The sequence below is a fragment of the Pipistrellus kuhlii genome, unplaced genomic scaffold (genome assembly GCF_014108245.1).
Source record: "Pipistrellus kuhlii isolate mPipKuh1 unplaced genomic scaffold, mPipKuh1.p scaffold_m20_p_22, whole genome shotgun sequence".
Taxonomy (NCBI): domain Eukaryota; kingdom Metazoa; phylum Chordata; class Mammalia; order Chiroptera; family Vespertilionidae; genus Pipistrellus; species Pipistrellus kuhlii.
Genome location: NW_023425521.1, coordinates 2970725 through 2992124, shown reverse-complemented (window position 1 = coordinate 2992124; position 21400 = coordinate 2970725). Strand labels below are relative to the sequence as shown.

General features: G+C 41.8%; 1 protein-coding gene across 1 annotated transcript; it reads right to left on the bottom strand.

Annotated features, from left to right (window-relative positions):
* Positions 1-6429: 6429 nt before the first annotated feature.
* LOC118726241 (schlafen family member 5) lies at positions 6430-16482 on the bottom strand. Its single transcript, XM_036450686.2, has 5 exons — positions 16438-16482; positions 14756-15808; positions 13787-13912; positions 7666-8386; positions 6430-7411 (listed from the first exon to the last, which is right to left on the bottom strand). Exons 2-5 carry the CDS (start codon positions 15765-15767, stop codon positions 6598-6600), a joined length of 2673 nt encoding a protein of 890 aa, XP_036306579.1. The 5' UTR covers positions 15768-15808; positions 16438-16482; the 3' UTR covers positions 6430-6597.
* Between the last annotated feature and the right edge of the window lie 4918 nt (positions 16483-21400).

The window sequence follows — 21400 nt, the reverse complement described above, 5'->3', positions numbered from 1 at the left end:
AGTACACTTTCAAAAATATTTAATGTATTTACAAAGACATCTTCATATCAGTTCTATAAGTCAAGGACATTTTAAAAACATTGCTTTGTTCAACCTACAATATATCTTAAAGGTGATCCCACATCAATACCTCATAATATCAAAGTGTGTTGGTATGACATATGTTAATCAATTCAACCTATTGAGGGGGATATTTACTATTTTGCAGTCTTTCACTATTAAAGATAAAGTGAAGTTCAATGAACTGTACAGAAGTCAATGCACATCTTTGAACATATGTGTAGAATGGCTACCTAACGGGAAATGTGCATTTAAAATGTTGGTAGATAATAAAAAATAAATAAAATAAAATGTTGGTAGATTGTTCTTGATAGAAGTTGTACTACTTTATAGCAATGTCTGAAAGTGCTTTTCCGCTGCCAAACAGTAAAATCATTAAGTTGGAATGTAATGATTTTGTCAATCTAATAAGTGGAAGGGAGTGATACATTGTTGTAGTTTTTAGTTGCTATGTCTATATTATGACTAAAGATTCCATGTTTAGAAACTTTTAAATTCCTTTTCCGAGTTCTTCTGCTTCCTCACATCCATTGCCCCCACCCCCCCTTTTTTTTTCTTCTTTGTGATCTTAGAATTTTTCTCTTTGTTTTTAAAAACTTGTTTAAAAATAAGGAGTAAATTATTTATTTATAACTTTTGTTGCAAATATTTGTCCAGTTGTGTTGTTTGTTTCTTGGCCCATTTTCATGGTGTTTTTACTTCGAAGATAATTTTGTTTAAAATAGTCAATATTTTCTTTCATGGTTTCTAATCAGGGACTATATTTAGGCCTTCCCTATCCTGACATAATAGAAATTGAATGTCCTACTTTGGCTTCATGTACTTTCATCACTCCATATTTTTACATTTAAGTATTGAATCCACCTGGAATTTATTTTGCTGTCAAGTATAATGTATATAGCCAATGGCTAATTTTTTGCAGATAGGTACCCAAGTCATTCAAAATAACTTGTGGAATAACCCATCTTTGCCCAACAAAATTGAAAGCCACCTTTAACATATACTACATTCCCACATATATTTTAATTTATTTTTGGACATTCTAATCTGCTCCATTCCTGCCACCTAATAAAACCACATTGTTGTAATTATTGTAGCTTTATGTTCTAACATTTGGTAATGCTAATTGCTCTCAGGTTTTCCCATTTTTAGATTTTTCCTGGGTGCTCATGCTTTTTATTTTTCAATAAACTTTAAAATTATTTTGATGCTTTGGGGAAAGTTCTGTAGGTATTTTTATAGGATGATATTGGATTTATAGATTAACTTAGTAAAAATAGATATATTTATGATTCTGAGTCTTCTTATCCAAAAACATCCTGTGCTTTTTATCTGTTCAAGTTCTCTTTTGTGTTCTTCAGTTTCATTTCATGGTTTTATTCATAAAGAACTTATGCATTTTTTATTACAGTTATTCTTAATTAGTTTATCTTTTTTGTTGTTGTTGGAATTAGTACTGGGCTTTTTTCTTTCAGAATATCTTTCAACTAAATGCAGTTTGCATATAGGAAGGCAATGAGATTATTTGCCAATTGACAAATAAAACATATAGGTTTACCTTATATTTTACTGGTTTATTTGTTCAACCTTCTTCCTTGAAACCACTACTTTCTTCCCAGTTCATTTTTTTTTTTTTCTTACTGAAGTACACTATTCACTAATTATTTCAGGGATGGGCTATGAATGATTAAGAGAAAATCCCAAGTTGTTACAAGTCTGAAAATTTAATTATTTTGCCCTCAACCTTGAGTGACAGTGTGACTGGGGAGAAGAGCCTAGGATCCAAGCCTCCAAACCTGAAGAGAAGGGCGCACAAAACATATTGGATGGAATAATGACTAAAATTTTTCCAAATTTGGTGAAACTATTTACCCACAGATGCAAGAAGTTCTTAAAAACCTCAACCATAAGAAATTTTCTTAATTGCCAAAGATCATCATAATTATTTTTCTTAAGTCAATAATAAAAATGAGAAAATCTTCAAAGTACTCAGAAAAAAATGACACATTATGTGCAGAGGTACAAAGATAAGGAGGACAGCACATTTATCACTGGAAAAGAAATAAGATAGAAGACAAGGGAGCAACATATTTAAGTTACTGAAAGACAAAACTATCACCCTAGCCCTCTACCCAGCAGGTATCTTTCAAAAACAAAGGTGAACTGAAGACTTTGTTTCATACGTACAAAACCTGAATGAATTCAGCAGCAGCAGACCTGCCGTATCAGAAATGTTAAAGTAATTCCTTTGAGCAGAAGGAAAATCATGCAAAATGGAAATCTAGATTTACACAAAGGAATAAAAATCACCAGAAATGGTACTGCATAGGTAAGTATAAAGAATTTTTTTTCCATAGTATTTAAATCTCTTTAAAAGATAATTGGCTGAGCCGAAACCGGTTTGGCTTAGTGGTAGAGCGTCGGTCTGCGGACCGAAAGGTGCCAGGTTCGATTCCGGGCAAGGGCATGTACATTGGTTGCAGGCACATTTCTGGTAGGGGGTGTGCAAGAGGCAGCTGGTCAATGTTTCTCTCTCACTGACGTTTCTAGCTCTCTATCTCTCTCCCTTCCTCTTGTAAAAAAATCAATAAAATATATTTAAATATATATATATATAATTGGCTGAAAACTTTGGCCCTACAGGTTGCTTGTTGTCATTAAAAAAGAAAAAGAAAAAAAAAAGATAATTGGCTGCTTAAAGCAAAAATAATATCAACATATTATGGTATTTATGACATATATAGAAGTAAAATATACCTTAACAATAGCACAAAGGCTTGGAAAGAAAAAAATGGAATAATTTTTTTGGAATTGTTGTGGAATAATACCACTTGGAAGTTCAGAGATATACACTGTGGCCTTGGCCAGTGACTGTTGGTTGGTGCTGTGCCATGCACCAAAAGGTTGGCCTTTTGATTCATGGTCAGGGCACCTGCCCTGTTGTGGCTCAGTCCCCAGTGGGGGGAGTGCAGGAGGCAGCCCATCAATGTTTCCATCTCACATAGATATTTCTCTCTCTCTAAAAAAAGGAACTAAAAATGTTTTTTAAAAGATAATATACTATGAACTCTAGGGCTATGACTACAATAACCAACCAAAACATTATAACAAATATGCCAATAAAGAAGATAAAAATGTAATTATTTTAAAATGCACAATTAAGTCAAAGGATGCAGAAGAAAAGAAAGAAAAAAAAAAAAACAGAAAGAAGGGACAAAGAAAAAAATGGAAAAATAGCAAACAAAGCAGAGCAGATGAAAACCTAAATCTAGCAATAATCACATGAAAATTAAATGGCCTAGGAAGGGGTGAAAGATACAGGGGATCCTTCTATACAACCTGGCACTACACATTTATTGAATGTTTATGTCATGAGGTTGAGCTCCATTCTTTGCCTCTCTCTCTTTTTTTTTTAATCAATCTTTATTGTTCATATTATTACAAAGGTTCCTCATTTCTTCCCCCCTCCACCAGGTTCCCACCCCACCCTCCACCCCCTCCCCATCCCCCATTGTCCTCATCCATAGGTGCACAGTTTATGTTCAGTCTCTTCCTCCCTCCCTTTCCCCGATAGTAAATCCCTTTTCAGATAGTAAATCAGTTACTTAGCATTTTCTCATATCAATAATACCTCCACATGCCCAATGATACATTTCACACAAAAGACATTTCCAAATAGGTCAACCAGCCTCATCCAGGCCCTACCCAAGGCACTCACAGATCAACACCCCAGCACTATACTAATTCAACACATCCAGATTTAAGCCTTCATCACTTGATTCAGCAGACCCTCAAGTTCCCACAAAAGTTTCCAGCCATGTCTGAGAGGCAGCCGTGGGGCAGGGGCAGGTGAGGAGCGAGCTGTTCCGGGCCTGGCTGCTCCAGGCCTGGCCTCTGTTGCTCTGGTTCATTCCACAACCAGCTGCTCCGGGTCTGGTCACTGCCGCTCCTGACCTAGTTGCTCTGGACTTGGCTGCTGCTGCTCCGGGCCTGGCCGTACCCGACCCGGCTGCTCTGGGCCCGGCCGCTCACAGCCTGGCAGCTCCTGCTCCGGGCCTGGCCGCTCACAGCCTGGCAGCTGCTGCTCCGGGCCTGGCTGCACCCAACCCGGCTGCTCCAGGCCTGGCCACTCCCAGCCTGGCAGCTGCTGCTCTGGGCCTGTCTTTGCCTCTCTCTTAATGGTAAACTTTTGGCTATAGTTTTACTATTTTTTTCAATTCCTTTTAGACATTGGTAAAGAGACAGTCTGTGAACTTGACTGATCTAGCTTTGTATTAAGAATTGTCAATTTTTGTATTTATTTTATTTTAAAAGTATCTTTCTATACTATTATATTCTAAGTGATGTGTAACTTATTCCACATTAGCTGCACATCATCTCACAATAAATTAATTCCATGCTTCCTAATGGGTGTGTCTCAAAAATTTTAATATTATAACCAGCTGCCAGAAGTAACCAATGCTAGCTTCATGTTCACATTTCTTATTGTACATTGTTATTTCAATTTTGTTGGTCATTAAATTAAATGAAAAATACAGTGTAACCTTGAGTTCAGTACATTCATCCTCTTAGGGCCTCTTTCATTTAAAAAAAAGAAAAAACACACAAAAGCGCACAAAGAAATGGCAGTGGGCCCTCACCAGTTTGGCTCAGTGGATGGAGCGTCAGCCTGTGGACTGAGGGGTCCCAGGTCCAATTCCGGTGAAGGGCATGTACCTTGGTTGCGGGCACATCCCTAGTAGGGGGTGTGCAGGAGGCAGCTGATTGATGTTTCTCTCTCATGATGTTTCTGGCTCTCTATCCCTCTCCTTTGCTCTCTGTAAAAAAATCAATAAAATATATATTTTTTAAAAAGAAATGGCGCTGGCCCATGTGGCTCAGTTGGTTGGATGTGCACCGAAGGTTGCTAGTTCAATTCCCAGGCAGGGCACATGGTCGGGTTTTGGGCTTAATCCCCAGTGCGGAGCATGCAGGAGGTAGCCTATTGATATTCTGCTCTCACATCAATGTTTCTCTTTCTTTTTCCCTTTCTTTCTCTCTAAAAAGGTAATTAAAATATTAAAACACACACATACAATATGTCTCCCTGAGCAACTGTGGCAATCTTACCTTCAAATAGTAATCTAAGATTCTTCACAGGAACAATATTAAGAAGCAGAGCTAAAGAACTGAGGTTTGCCCTGACTGGTTTGGCTCAGTGGAAAAGCATTCGTCTGCGGACTGAAGGGTCCCAGGTTCGATTCTGGTCAAGGTCATGTACCTTGGTTGCAGGCACATCCGCAGTGGGGAGTGTGCAGGAGGCAGCTGATCGATGTTTCTCTCTTTCATCGATGTTTCCAACTCTCTATCCTTCTCCGTTCTCTCTGTAAAAATATATTTAACAAAAAACAACAACAAAAAAAAGACCCTGAGATTTCAAGAGAAAAGCACACATAATTTTTTTAAATTGTGTTACAAAAATACTAACACCATTAAAAGGAATATAATGAAGTAGTGTATATGGTGTTTAAAAAATTATAATTTGCACCTTGGCTGCCTTGCTCAGTGATTAGTGCGTTGGCCCACACAGCAAAGGGTCTCAGGTTCAATTCCCGGTCAAGGACACACACCTTGTTTGCAGCTTCAATCCCAGGCCCCTGGGTGGGGGCTAGTGCTGGAGACAAACAATTGATGTGTCTCTCACATCGATGTTTCTCTCTTTCTCTCCCTCTTCCTCCCTTCCACTCTCTCTAAAAATCAATAGAAAGAACAACACCAAATGTAATTTGTGCCTTCTCGTCATACATTTCGAAACATGCTACAATCATTCCTGGCCAATAAGAGCCCAGACATACTACCTGTTTCCATTCCTCATACCCTCCCAGAATGTCATAGTCAAGCATTTCTGTCCCAGGGCTGTGTTAAAAATAATGAAAATAGCCCTAGCCAGTTTGGCTCAGTGGATAGAGCGTTGGCCTGTGGACTGAAGGGTCCCAGTTTTGATTCTGGTCAAGGGTATGTACTTTGGTTGTGGGCACATCTCCAGTAGGAGGTGTGCAGGAGGCAGCTGATTGATGTTTCTCTCTCATCAATGTTTCTAATTCTTTATCCCTCTCCCTTCCTCTCTGTAAAAAATCAATAAAATATATTTAAGAAATAATAATAATGAAAATATCTGAGTCTGCCTGGCACGTACAGCTCAGAGATTTTCTCATGACTTCCCTCACTGAGCACTTCTCAGACCACCCTAAATAACCAACCCCTCTTCCTATCTACCTGCCTACCTACACACACACACACACACACACACACACACACACACACAATGTCTGCATCTCAGGTCCCTCCAATTACTAGTCTGGTGTCCTTTACTACCATTGAAATTTCTTGAATTGGTTTGCTCTCTGTGAATCTAACCTGTCTTATTTGCTAACCATTCCCCAATCCCCAGTACTTAGCTCACAGTGAGTCTTCATTAAATATTTGATGATTAATGTTTAAATCACATAGTTTCACACTTAACCAGAAATGAGGGCTACTTAGATTAGGATCTTCGCTTCAGTTGGAAAACTTCAGAATATACAGCTGTTTCTTTGCCCTAGAAGCCAAAGAGAGCAGAAGATTGTGGAAAACAGCTGGCTGAGCTGTCATTGGATTGATCCCAAACACAATGTTCCTTTCCAGGCCTGAAAATCGACGGACACTGTCCAATACAATGTGATTGCCCATGATCGCTGATGCACTTTCTACTACTAACAGATCAGATTCCTCATTGGACTGAGACCTTTTTCTCTTCCTCAGTGCTCTTCGAAGCTTACCTGTATATTTGTGTACATCACTTGCTATGCTGCAAATCACAGCAATATCCTGGCAGGAATACCCCGCCTTCACAAGTGAATGGCATTTTTCTGCTATATAATCTACCAACTGCTCCATGTCCTTGTGCTCGCTAATCTCTAAGTAGCCTGGAACACCGCGAGACCATTCAGCTTCCCTGAATATATTCAGGGACTCGGAGGAGATGTTAGGTGGTGGATATTCTTTGACTTTTTGCATTATTTCTTGCAGGTACTTGGCTATTGGGTCTGCATTGCGGACCACTCTGCTGAGCTCTTCTCTTGGGTACTGGTCTTGAAGGTCGGGGAGGCCAGAGTGTTCCGTGTGACTGGTCTGAAAGTAGTCCAGAAAGACCCAGAGAATTCCGGGGCCACCCTTTCCTCTCCGAGTGATGGCTTTTGCCTTCTCATACCAGTCCCCATCTTCAGTGCGGAAATTCTGAGCTTCGTCGATGATGATGTGTTGAATGTTTTCAAAGTTTGAATTTGTTATCATGAAGGCTTTTCGGGTCACTGCCTGACAGATGTTTTTGCGGCTGAAAATGTAAGAAACACAGTTAAGTGTCCCCAATCAAGAAAAGGAAGTCAATTTTACTCTTAAACTAAGGTGACCAGACGTCCCGCTTTTTAACAATTTGTCCCGCGTCCCGCCAAAAGCGGGACCCTGGTTACCTTATCTTAAACTCATCTTGACATAGTAAATAACAATATGAATCTTAGCATGTAAACTCAAAGCCACACCGGCTGAACGTACTTAAGAAATGAAAATGAATGCCGTCAGGCTACATACCTCACGAATTCTTTCAGAGGCTGGTTCTCGCAGATGTAAAGGATGCCACCTGGTTGACAGTGAAACACATTCCTAATCTTTTCCATTATCCTAAAGGCCAAGATGGTCTTCCCTGATCCAGGTAGGCCATGCACAAATAGCAACCTGGTCTTGCAGAGGTTCATTGAAAGCAACTCATATTGTTTGTCGGTGAGTAGGTTCAAAACCTCACAGCCCAGCTCCTCACTTAACAAAGATCTGAACCCACCCAACACTATCAGTAGGGACTGCAACAGAACTTCCATGTCCTCCGTGGTCATCCTGCAGTAGGACACAGGGTAGCTTGGCAGTTTTGAACCATTAAGGGCTTTTGCTGTTGTGTCAGGATTCAGCAGGAAGGCCTTGGGAAGAAGGCACAATTTTCCAGTGTAGCCACCGGTGTTCACCAACTTCTGCTTTAAGGTACGGGCGACTCTCATCGTATAGTCCTTCCAGCAGCCATCGTCCTTTCTGAGGATGGTGTAGAGGACCGGGATTTTTTCTTGGGAAAGTAGAAGAACGTCACAGATGACTTCCTGCTTCTCTTGCAAGCCCACATCCACAGCCCAGCTTCGAGAAAAAATCAACAGTCCTTGAGAGACACCCTGCATTTCCTTATTTATTAAGCGTTTGAGTCCTCCATTTTCTAAGAAGAGCTCCATGTAGAGTTTTTGTGGAACATATTCCACGTTCTCCGATGATACTAGACAAGGAAGGAATTGGAGTAAATGAGAGAGTTCGCAGACAAGCTAGTCTTCATCATTCTATGTAACAGATTCAGTCCACACTTGGGTCTACCATGTGTTAGGACTAGGTTTGCATTAGTTAACACAAGCTCAAACAATTCCAGTCCGAGGGAACTGACAAGCAACGGGCATAAACAGAAACAGTGATAGTCACACAAAGTAGTAAATTAATGGGAAAGCATTATGTGAACACCACGGAGGGGTGCAGCGTAGAAGAGAAGAGAAGATGAAGAAGGTGACCCCTTACAGGACGATTGAAGTTAGCCAGGTGAAGGAAGGGAGAATAGAGAGATGGGAAAAGGGTATATGAGTAAAGCATGGAGGCGAGAAACAGCAAGGGCCGTTCAGGCAACTCCAAGCAGATCGTGTTGCTGATGTCTAGAGTGAAAAGCAAAAAGGTGGAGATGAGGAGGAAGGCATTATAGTGCTATTTTATTTATTTATTTGTTTGTTTGTTTGTTTGTTTGTTTGTTTTTAAATATTTTATTGATTTTTTTACAGAAAGAAAGGGAGAGGGATAGAAAGTTAGAAACATCGATGAGAGAGAATCATCAATCGGCTGCCTCTTGCACACCCTCTACTGGGGATGTGCCCGCAATCAAGGTACATGCCCTTGACCGGAATAGAACCCAGGACCTTTCAGTCCACAGGCCAACACTCTCTCCACTGAGCCAAACCAGTTTCAGCTATAGTGCCATTTTAATACCTGGCAGTGCTCACTATAGTTAATAATACTGTATTATTATATAATACAGTTAAGACAGATCTTAGATATTTTCAACACACACACACACATACACACACACGCACACACACACAAATGGTTAATTAATCTTATTGTGGTGGTCATTTCACAATATATAGGTGTATGAAAGCATTATGCCGCACACCTTATACATTGTGTTACCTGTTATAACTCCACAAAGCTGGGGGAGAGGGGGACCTAGCAAATGTTATATACAATATTAACTTCATCTACATGGCACCCTGTGAAAGGCAAAACTATAGAAATTAAGAACAGATGAAACCAGTTTGGCTCAATGGATAGAGCGTCGGCTTGGGGACTGAAGGGTCCCGGGTTCGATTTCGGTCGAGGGCATGTACCTTGGTTGCGGGCATATCCCCAGTAGGGGGTGTGCAAGAGGCAGCTGATCGATGACTCTCTTTCATCGATGTTTCTAACTATCTCTCTCCCTTCCTCTCTATACAAAATCAATAAAATATATTAAAAAAAAAAAAAAGAAATGAAGAACAGATCAATGGCTGCAGGGAGTTAGGGGTTAGAGGAAATTTTGACTACAAATGGGCAACATGAAGGAGCCTTTTTGTTGTTGTTGTTAATCCTCACCTGAGGAGATTTTTTCCATTGATTTTTTTTTTAGAAAGAGTGGAAGGGAAGGACAGAGAGGAAGAGAAGAGAAACATTGGTGTGATAGACACACATGAATTGGTTGCCTTTTCACATGCGAACAGGTCCAGAATCATACCTGTAACCCAAACTTGCCCTTGATTGGAAATCAAACCCATGACCCTTCAGTGCACCAGCCCAACATCCTAACACTGGCCAGGGCAGGAGCCATTTTTTTTTTTTGTGATTGAATTGTTCTGTATCTTGACTGTGGTGGGCACACAAATTATACATATTTTAAAACCCTTAATCTGTTTACAAAGAAAGATCGATTTCACATTTGTATTTTTAAAAAATTATTTAGCTGAAACCGGTTTGGCTCAGTGGTGGCTAGAGCATCGGCCTGTGGACTGAAAGGTCCCGGGTTCAATTCCGGTCAAGGGCAAGTACCTTGGTTGCGGGCACATCCCCAGTGAGGGGTGTGCAAGAGGCAGCTGGTCGATGTTTCTCTCTCATCGACATTTCTGGCTCTCTATCTCTCTCCCTTCCTCTCTGTGTAAAATCAATAAAAATATAAAACAAACAAACAAACAAACAAATTAATTATTTAAAGTGCTTTTTAAAAAAAAAGTTTGGCTTTTCCTATATGTATATAAAACCTTTTGGGGTCAGGAGCCCAAATTTGGAATCTAACCAAAACTATGAATCCTCTTCTCAGAAACACACACACACACACACACACACACACACACACACATGGGGAAGAGACAAGGATGAATCCAGATTTCAGTGCTTGGCTGGGTGGAGGATGGATTCTCTAATTGATAGAGATAATTTGAAAAGAATACTTAATACAGAATAATATGAGGAGTATAGAGAGGAAATAGAAGATTGTTAGAGTGGGAGATTGATTTTGGAAATGCTCAGCTTGGGATACCTGTTGAACATCAAGCTATCCAGCAAGCCATTGGACACACCAGTAAAATTTGTCTGGACTCAGAATTACTAGTGTTATCCTATGTGATAAAAGGCTAATATGCAAAATGACTGAACGCTGGAATGACCAGTCATTACGACATGAACTGACCACCAGGGGGCAAACGCTCAACACAGGGGGAGCGCCACTCAGCAAGAAGCCCTGAGCTGGGCTCACAGCTGGCAAGTACAGCAGCAGTGTCAGGAGCCTCTTTCAATCTCACTGCAGCACTAAGGATATCTGCCAGCTTAGGCCCGCTACCCAAGTCAATCAGACATCCCCCAAGGATTCCTGGACTGCGAGAGGGCACAGACCTGCCTGAAGGATCTCCCCCGCAAGTGCACAAATTTCATGCACCGGGCCTCTAGTTTTCTACAAAAGTGAACGAAACTAAAGGCACTTCCTATTACTACTTCCATTTAATATTATTCTGGAATTATTGGCCAATGAATTGAAATAAGTAAAAGAAATAGTGTATATAAATATAAAAAAGTTCAAAATTACTTTTGCTTTTGCATTAATAAAAGTATTATGTAAAATGTTTGGAAATGGCATAATCTAAAACTATGAGCTTTCCTACATGCCAGCAATTCACAATCAGAAATTATTTTCGTATAAAGATCTCATTCTAGAAATAAAATTTAACATATATGGTAACAATATGAATAAAACTTTGAAACTATTAAGAGGCATACCATATTTCATTAATTATAAGTGTACTTTAATATCTTTTATTCTCAAAGAGAATTTTTTTATTGATGAGAGACTTGCTGTTTCACTTATTTATGCATTCATTGGTTGATTCTTGTATGTGCTTCAACCAGGGATTAAATTTTTAAGTAATAAGGCTGTTTTATGTAATTTCTGTGTATATATAGTATATTCCACAATAAAAACAGCTAGAGCTGTTGAGGAATATTATAAGATATTTTCTTTCTTTTTTTTATTTTCTTTTTTTTTTTTATTGATTTTTAACAGAGAGAAAGGGAGAGCGATAGAGAGCTAGAAATGTCGATGAGAGAGAAACATCGACCAGCTGCCTCCTGCACACCCCCCACCGGGGATGTGCCCGCAACCAAGGAACATGCCCTTGACTGGAATCGAACCCGGGACCTTTCAGTCCGCAGACCAACGCTCTAGCACTGAGCCAAACCAGCTTCGGCAAGATATTTTCTTATATAATAAAAGGATAATATGCAAATTGATCTTAACTGCAGAACGACTGGGAACAACTGGTCACTATGATGTCACCAACCATCAGGGGGCAGATGCTTAGTGCAGGATCTGCCCTTGATGGTCAGTGTGCTTCCACACGGGGCACTCTGCTCAGCCAGAAGCTGGCTCATGGCTGGCCAGTGGTGGTATTCTCTCCCATCTCCAAGGAAGCACTAAAAATGGGGGTGAGTGGGCCCAATGGGGGATGTTCACCTGCCGGGCTGCCAGAGAGATGTCTGACTGTCAACTTAGGTCCAATCCCCCAGGGAGTGGGCCTAAGCCAGCAGGTGAAAATCCCCTGAGGAGTCCTGGACTGCGAGAGGGCACAGGCCAGGCTGAGGGATCCCCAGAGTGCACAAATTTTTGTGCACCGGGCCTCTAGTATAATCAATAAAAGAATTGGGTAAATCTGTGAGTTAACTCATGACAAGATGTACATATACATTACTCAGATTTAGCCCTATGCTTGCATATAGCTGTAGTATATTTATTTTACTACTGAATGATAATATTCTGTTATGTGAATATATTACAGTATATTTATGAATTATTGTGATAATAGATAATTTGGTTGTTTCCTAGTTGGTGCAATTGCAAACAGTGAACTTATGAACACTATGAGATATTGGTAAATATCCAATTATATGTATTTACTGATGTGTATGCCCACATTTTTCTTTAGAAACTAGAAAGAATTGCTAGAGTATGTAAATAACCAATTATACAAGGTAATATCAAGTTTGTTTCCCAAAGGGATTTGGCCAATTTAAATTCCCAGCAGCAATATTAAAAAAAGATCCTGATTAGCTACAACTTCTCCAATGCCTGTTATGTGGTGAGCATCCTATCTAATAAAAGAGAAACATGCAAATTGACCATACCTTCGCAATACCCACAAGCCATGCCAACCAGCCAATCAGGGCAAGTATGCAAATTAACCCACCCAAGATGGCAGTTAATTTGTGTATCCAGGCACAGAGCGAAGACTGAAGACAGTGTAGAAAGAAGCCAAGTGCTGCAGAGGGGAGGGAGGCTGCGGAGAAGCAAGCAGGCGGGGTGGCGGAGACCGCGGCAGGAAGCCCTATTGCAGGAGTCTTCTTGCAATGGGCCTCTAGTTTCTTCATAACTGTATTGGTCATGTGTCTTCTTTTCTCAGAAAGTCATCTTTATAACCATTTCCCATTTTTCTATTTGTTCTTTTGAAAAACTATGTAAATTATTTTAAAAATATATATTTTATTGATTTTTTTTTAATAGAGAGCCAGAAACATCGATGAGAGAGAAACATCAACCAGCTGCCTCCTGCACACCTCCCACCGGGGATGTGCCAGCAACCAAAGCATGTGCCCTTCACTGGAATTGAACCCGGGACCCCTCAGTCCTCAGGCAGATGCTCTATTCACTGAGCCAAACCGGTTTTGGCAAGATTATGTAAATTCTTTATATATTATTGATACAAATTCTTTGTCAACTACATGGATTGTACATGTCTTTCAAGATTGTAGTTAAATCTTTTCACTCTTTTGAGGAGCATAAGTTCTTAATTTTAAAATAGCAAAATTTATCAGTCTTTTTGTTTAAGTTTAATTCTTTTGTGTCTGGTTAAAGAAACTCTTTCTTATCTGAACAACACTAAATTATTCACATATATTTTCTAATAAGAGTTTGAAAGGTTTGTTTCTGACATTTATTCCCCCAAACCTTCTGGACTTGATTTTTTTTTTCTTTTCTATAACTTAAAACAAGAGTCCAATTCTGTTTTTTTCCATGTGGATGCACAACCCACCTGTTCCTAAGCAACCACCGATAATGAATTACCTGGAAAGTAGCGTTTTTGCTGTTCTCTCAGAAATTCCAAATTCTTATGAGTGCACACACTCCTGCTCTTGGGTGTGGCGGATGACACACTCAGCTGAAGGACCATGTCAGAATTTCTGGAAAGATCTTAGGAAACAAGAACCAAGGGTTTAATATGCAAAAAGGCTGAACCCCAACTTAGAGTTGCACTGTGTTGCACAACCTTTCACTTAGTCTTAGAACTCAAAGTCTTGGCCCACAGATATTTGATTTACATCCCAAGTCAGCTCAGAAAAACCTACTGATATTTGGGGGTGGCAAAGGGACTAGTGAGTGTCACATGTTGGCTCTCAAAAAGGAAAAGTAGAAAAGGAGGACAGCCATGGTATGGTCATCTTTTAATTTTCTTTAATCCTTACTCAAGGACATGCTTTTGATTGGTGAGAGAGAGAGAGAGAGAGAGAGAGAGAGAGAGAGAGAGAGAGAGAGAGAGAGAGGCAGAATGAGAGAGAGAGAGAGAAGGAGGTAGAGGGAGAGAGAGAAAAGGAGGGAGAGGGAGAGAGGCAGAAGGAGGGAGAGGGAGAGAGGCAGAAGGAGAGAGAGAAACATTGATGTGAGAGTGAAACATTGATCGTTGCCTTCCACAAGGGAATCAAACCCACAACCTGGGTATGTGCCCTGATGGGGAATCGAACTTGCAAACTTCAGTGTACAGAACAATGTTCCAACTAACTGAACCACAGGGGCCAGGGCAGTGTGGTCATCTTTTAGCTCAAAAACAGAAGTGGGACAGTAAGAAAGGGAGAACATTTAATCCAGGGAACGGGCCATCGTGGGGAGGAAGTGGCAATAAATTAAAGAGGACACGTGAAAAGGAATTTCCTGAATAATTATAAATGTGAGTTTATGATCAGAAAAAGCAATACCTCCCTTCCCTGCCTCCAAGCCCCCCACCTAACATTACACTTTATGTGGATTCTGCTTCCTGACCTGGGTCGGTTTCTATCATCCAAGTTGCCCATTCCTTTGGGGCCAGCCGTATCACCCAGTTGTCCTTCACTTGCCAGGCACTGGGCTCTTCGGCAAACACTGCACAGCAGAATTGCTCCACTTTGACGGCACAGACATATCCACGGAGGGCCCCTTGGTTTTTCACTTCAAAGAACTTGATGGCATATTTTATCTCACACCTCTGGGTACAGAAATGATGGACGGGTAACTTTCTAATCCAGCTACCGATGGAGTCCCTCATGGTGGTGGGATCTATTTTCTCTTCTTCACATCCGATAACTTGCCGTGTCTCTTTATGCACCCCCCAAAATATGTACCCTCCTTCGGTGTTTGCAAATGCAGACACACATCTGGAAAGTTCCTTCTCAAAATGTTGCAATTCCTCTTCGGAGAACATTTTAAACTCAACGTGAGTGGACTGAGTGAAACTGAGTGTTTCCAAGTACTGGAGGTGATTTCGATCAAATAAAGCAGCAGCGGAGGCCTTTATGTCTTCTTCGCTTTGTACACCATCCTGAATGTTCTTTGGGCTTAAACTGAAAGTATTCCTAAATGTCTGAGTCTTCTCTCTGAGAAACGCCAGTGCTTCCTCAGATGTCATCTTATTCGTAGATGTTTTATGTCTCTGGTACAAATTGGAGGACAAAGTGGCAAGCCGTACCCCAGAGGCCTTTGCATTCCATGATTTCACAAAAATAAAAAGGAGGTTTTGGTCTTCCTGTTGGAGCTCGTCCAGATAGCCTTTGAACATTGCAGGCAATTCCAACCCTACTCCGTGGATTCTGTAATCGTAGTCCTCGTTCGCAATCTCAATCTTGATCACTCCTCCACCAGAATTCAGCAGCGCACATATGGCATGCAAGATGCTTTGATTCTGTTCTTTCTGCAGGTCCGGGTCCATCTCACTCCTTTGCTTCTCCCCGAGGATGACTTTTCCTGCGTTTAAAACACACTCAGCAAAGTTCGTTTCCAAATCAGTCTTGAGACTCATCTTCTTGGCCCTTTTCCTATTCTTACCCCCGAAATGTTCTCCTAAAAAACAGGAAGGCACAACCATTAGAATAGGATACAAATAGGGGCAGTAGAAAATTGACACTCTTTTAAAGAGGATGACATAATTTCTTTCCACTGAGCTTGAGGCCAGACTCATACATGAAGGATATACAACAGGTTGAGGAACTAAGTCCGCTGGGAGCCCGTTGCCACCACAGAAATGATCAAGCGGCTATTTTTATGTTTCTGCCAAGTTCTGTAAATGACATTTCTCAAGACACCTGCAGAAAGCAGGAAGCACTGCAAAAATAAATACACACAGATAAGAGCTGCAATGCAACGGAAAAGATTTCATGGTCAAAATATCTTCGCTATTTAATGTTATTCTTGGTTCTCGGTCACGGGTTCGATTCCCAGTCAGGGCACATCCCCGGGTTGTGAGCTTGATCCCCAGGAGGGAGTGTGCAGGCAGCTGATTGAGGTTGATGATGAGAGAGAAACATCAATGTTCCTCTCTCTCTCTCCCTCTTCCTTCCTCTCTCTCTAAAACCAATAAAAATATATTTTTTAAAAAGAATAATGAGCCGAAACCGGTTTGGCTCAATGGATAGAGCGTTGGCTTGGGGACTAAAGGGTCCCCGGGTTCGATTCCAGTCAAGGGCATGTACCTTGGTTGCGGGCACATCCCCAGTAGGGGGTGTGCAGGAGGCAGCTGATCGATGACTCTCTCTCATTGATGTTTCTAACTCTCTATCCCTCTCTCTTCCTCTCTGTACAAAATCAATAAAATATATTATAAAAAAAAGAATAATGAGACATCACTCCACATCTACTTGGATAGTAGTAATAATAGTAGTAGTAGTTAAAAAAAAACAACAACAACAAGAGTTGGGGAGGATGTAGAAGAAGCATGTCAAACTCGCAGGTCGGCAGGCTGCAAGCCTCATTTATAAATATATACTTCTTAAACTTAAATCTCTCTTAAAATTAGAGTACTGGCATTCACTGATTTCAAGCCTTTTTATAGAATCACAGTAACCAAGGTAGTATAGAATTGGTATAAAGATGAAAAAATTTGTCCATGAAATAAAATATGGCATCATATATATATAAACAATGAAGGTGCAAAGTGGGGAAAATATAATGTTTTCAACAAGTAGCACTAGAACAGTTGGATACCCACCTACAAAAGAAATGAACTTCAATTCATAGTTCACACCATTTACAAAAGTACTCAAAGATGTCTTAGACCAACATGTAAAACCTAAACCCTGTGGAAATAAATGAAGGAGACCATGCAGAGGGTATTAATTCATCTCACTGTACTTAGGAAAAGAGCCATGGTCACTTGTGGTGGCAAAGGAACGCTTTATAGTTTAAAAAGGGGAAGGCTCAGGAAGGCTGATTTTTGTTGTTGGCTTTTGTGTGTGTGTTTTAAAATAATTCCTTATTGTTGAAGAATTTTTTACTTTATTTCTCTCCCCCCCCCCCCCCCCCCCATTAACCTCCTCCAGCCCTCTCCTGCGCCCCCTCCGGCCCCAATGTCTGTGTCCACGGGCCATGCATATATGCATACAAAGTCCTCCACCCACCCACTCTCCCCTGCCTTCCCTCCGAGATTTCAAATTCTGTTCCACGCTTCCACGCGCTCTGCTAGGAGTATATCTGTGATAGGATTAGTTTCTCTTTCCCAACCAGGGCAGGCGAAGCTTCGCCTCTTCCCCCCTTAGCCACCGCACCCATTTCCTCCTAGAGACTTGGCTCTGAGGTCAGGACGGGTGCAGAAGAACCCGCAGGAGCCAAGCAGAGGTCCCGCCGTCCAGCATCCCTTCCCTTCACACCAGCCCCGAGGACTCCTTTCTGACTCCTAGACAGTCATGTGCAAAAGCGGACCAGAGCCGCTTGGTTAGAGCTTCTTTTTACCCCAAGGTTTCGGGTTCCATCCCCCCCACCCAATCAGGGCACACACGAGAACCCGCCCATGGGGATGAGTGGTGGGAGGAGAATCAATAGGTGAAAGCAGAACTGAGCGGAACAAGTCAACGTCTCTCTTTCCTCTCTGTCTCTCAAATCAATTTTTACAAAAGATTTACAAATATAATAAATTTTAAAAATTATGTATAGTATTATTTTATTCTTTGGCATGTTTCTCATTGGAGTGATTTTATTTTTAATAGATTGCTGTCGTTGTTTAAAAGGTCATGACATTTTTCACCAGGATTTGTTAAATTATATTTCACACACAAAATGGCTTTCAAAGCCTCACTTAATTGTGATTTTTCTGGTGTCCACACTTTATTTACCGTAGGGAAAAAAAACAAAAACACCCGCGTTCAGTCGCAGCATTTGGTTCCTGGTAAGGACAGCGCGTATTCCACAATTCTAACAGCTGATCAACCATGGGAACTTGGATAAGCAGTTCTCCGCAATGATTTGTTATTATTAAAGTTTAACATTGTAACATTAACAAAAACAACGTAAAACTCATATCCTGGCTAAATAGCCACATGGCCGCCGAAAAACCGTATATTCCCTTCCCGTTCTCCCGCCGTTCCCTAGCTTGTCTGCATTCTTTCCAAAAACCGGGACTTTTTTTTAAAACCGACGCGGGACGCGGAACAAATTATGAAGAATTGGGACTGTCCCGCCAAAAGCGGGACGTCTGGTCAACTTGGTGTTTTCCAAACTTTTGACATATGTGTACACCTTCTATAATTTTCGTAACGCTGAGTACCCCTCGCCCGCATGAGAACGTAGAATTAGGCGCAGCTAAGCTCGGTGCAGTGCATGTCCCCACCAAACTCCGGTGCAACGCGTACCCCCACCCAACTTTTCCCATACCCCTGGGGGTACGCGTACCACACTTTGGGAAACACTGCCAGGGCCCACAAACCCAGGCTCCCGGCCGGAGAGGGGCTCCCGGGATGGGCCCCAGGCCCAGGGCTGCACCCCGCCTTCACCCCACCGCAGGGTCCGCACCTGCGCGAACCTGGGGAGGGGAACCGAGTTTTGGGGGGACCTGCACCAAGGGGCGCGGGGACTCCTTACCGTCAAGGTTCCTCCTCTGCAGCGCGCCTCCCTCCAGAGAAAGCGATGGGGCGCCCCAAGTCCAGAGCCTTGGCCTTGACCCTGCAGGGCCAGGTCCTCAAATCACCTGAGATCGGGGACACTTCCTGGGGCGGGCACAGCAGGCAGAGGACAGCCCAGGGGGTTCGCTCTGTGGACCCGGAGCCCCACTTCTGCAAGTTCAGCCCCCTCGGCGATCTTTGGAGGGTACCTGCGGGGTGTGTTTATTGGTTTCGCATTAGTGGGGGGCGGTACTCGCCTCCTCCAGGGAGGGATTTTCCGGTGCAATCCCCTCCTCCTCTCGCCCTGCCCGGAAGCCCCAGCTGCCCACGGCTGCAGTTCTCTCCCCCCAACGCCTCCAGCCTGGTTTGGGGCTAGAGGTGCGGGATCAGTCGCCTGGTTTACCTACTTCTTCTTTTCTTGTGTTTTCTTTCATTGGTAACCCTATGCTGTTACTATTTCATTTTTTTGAAATATTGGGGAAAATTTTTTAAAGGGAGTGAAACATAGATTTACCACCCAAAGACTGTATCCATCTGGCCTTTATTTCTTTAAAAAAAATTTTTTTTTCAGATCAGGCATTAAATAATAGTGCATTTAAAAATATTTATTGTTCCTGTCTATAGCAGAGGGAAATGTAAAATATCACAGCAGAGTTCTCTCTGGTTTCTTTTTCACACATTGCGCAAGCGTGAGAGGGAGAAACAAAACCACAAAAATGCAGACTCACCGAAACCGGTTTGGCTCAGTGGATAGAGCGTCGGTCTGCTGACTGAAAGGTCCCAGGTTGGATTCTGGTTGCGGGCACATCCCCAGTAGGGGGTGTGCAAGAGGCAGCTGGTCGATGTTTCTCTCTCATCGATGTTTCTAGCTCTCTATCTCTCTCCCTTCCTCTCTGTGAAAAATCAATAAAATATATTTTTTAAAAATGCAGACTCATTGTCTGTGAAGAAGGGCTCAGGGCTTCCAAGGGCAGTAGAGATGAGGACACCAAGAGAGAAACCTGCATCTGCAGGTGCTGGCGCAGCCACAGGAGGGGGCGTCTCTGTGGTGAGGGCCTTACAGACCCCGAGAAGGAAAAGCAATGGCTGCTTGTTAGGAACAACCAGACTGAAGGGCTTTTGGAATTTTCTTATCCCTGGGTAGATGGCAGAACTGGCAAAAGAGGCATGATATCTTTGAAATCACTGGTCAGGGCTGGAAAGCATCTGTGAGAGAGAAACAGCTCTGCCACTGCCAGCATTTAGCCTCTTAAAAGAGGGAAACTACACCAACCCTCATAACGGTTCATTATAAAACTCCACGTTATATTTACTGTGAATCAGGGAAAGGTTTGTGCCCCAAGCATTGCCCAACTATACTCGTGCAGGAGACAACAATTAACCCCCAGAAGGAGGGGGAGAAACTGGATATAAGGCCTGACTGGGTAGGTCAGTTGGTCAAAGTGTTATCTGATACGCCAAGGTTGTGGGTTTGATCTCCAGTCAGGACACATACAAGAATCAACCAATGGCCTGGCTGGTGTGGCTCAGTGTTTGAGCATCGACCTATGAACCAGGAGGTCATGGTTCGATTCCCGGTCAGGGCACATGGCTGGGACATGGCTCGATCCCCAGTCTGGGGCCTGCAGGAGGCAGCTGATCAATGATTCTCTCTTCATTGCTGTTTCTTTCTCTTCCTCTCTGAAATCAAAATTAATCAACCAATGAGTGCATGAATAAGTGGAACAATAAATGGATGTTTTCCTCTCTCTCACTCAAAATCCATCAATAAATATATTTTTTAAAGTTAAACCCTGGCTATATGGAAAGGAGGAGCCCAGTAGGACAGCTGAGGAGTGGGCCTACAGATCCTACAAATCAGGATCCAAAGGAAGAGGGTTAAGGGGAATATATCCAGAAGATCAAAATTATTGCTAACGGTAATGTGTATAATTAACAACAAGTTTTCTTGCCTGAGGCAGAGAATTTGGAAGTTAGTTAGTGTTAGATAGATAGAAAACTAAACAAGCATAAAGTCAGATGATTATAAATCCTGAGTCAAGCAGAAAAGTGTACAGGAAATGAGATGTACTCACAATGTATGATCTAACACAGCTGTGGTTAGAGACTCATAACACGATAAACATTGAATATTGTTCTAACCCAAAATGGTACAATCATATTGGCAGGATGTGCATAGTGGTAGATAGAAAGGAAGATTTGAGAGTTAAAAATAAAAATAAAAAGAACTAGAACTATTTGACTCCATTAGGAAGAGCAAAATAAGAATAACCATAAGCCCTGGCCGTGTAGCTTAGTTGGTTGGGCATCATCTTGTGTACTGAAAGGTTGTGGGTTTGATTCCTGGTCAGGCTACATGCCCCAAGCTGATCAAGAATTCTCTCTCATCATTGATGTTTCTATCTCTTCCTCTCCCTTTCTCTCTGAAATCAATAAAAATATGTTTTTAAAAAAGACACTCATCACTATTTTTTACTTTTATTTTCACATACATTTCAGAAACAGCTTACCAGTCTCTGTCTTCCCTAACACCTCCAGGCCCCCCCGCCCCCCGCCCCCCCTG

Excerpts from the sequence above, each read along its gene's own strand:
- LOC118726241 (XM_036450686.2), bottom strand. The coding sequence starts at position 15,767 with ATGAGTCTCAAGACTGATTTGGAAACGAACTTTGCTGAGTGTGTTTTA. Across the intron at positions 13,913-14,755 it reads GATGATAGAAACCGACCCAG|ATCTTTCCAGAAATTCTGAC; the intron begins GTCAGGAAGCAG and ends TTGTTTCCTAAG. Across the intron at positions 8,387-13,786 it reads GCAAAAACGCTACTTTCCAG|TATCATCGGAGAACGTGGAA; the intron begins GTAATTCATTAT and ends TTCCTTGTCTAG.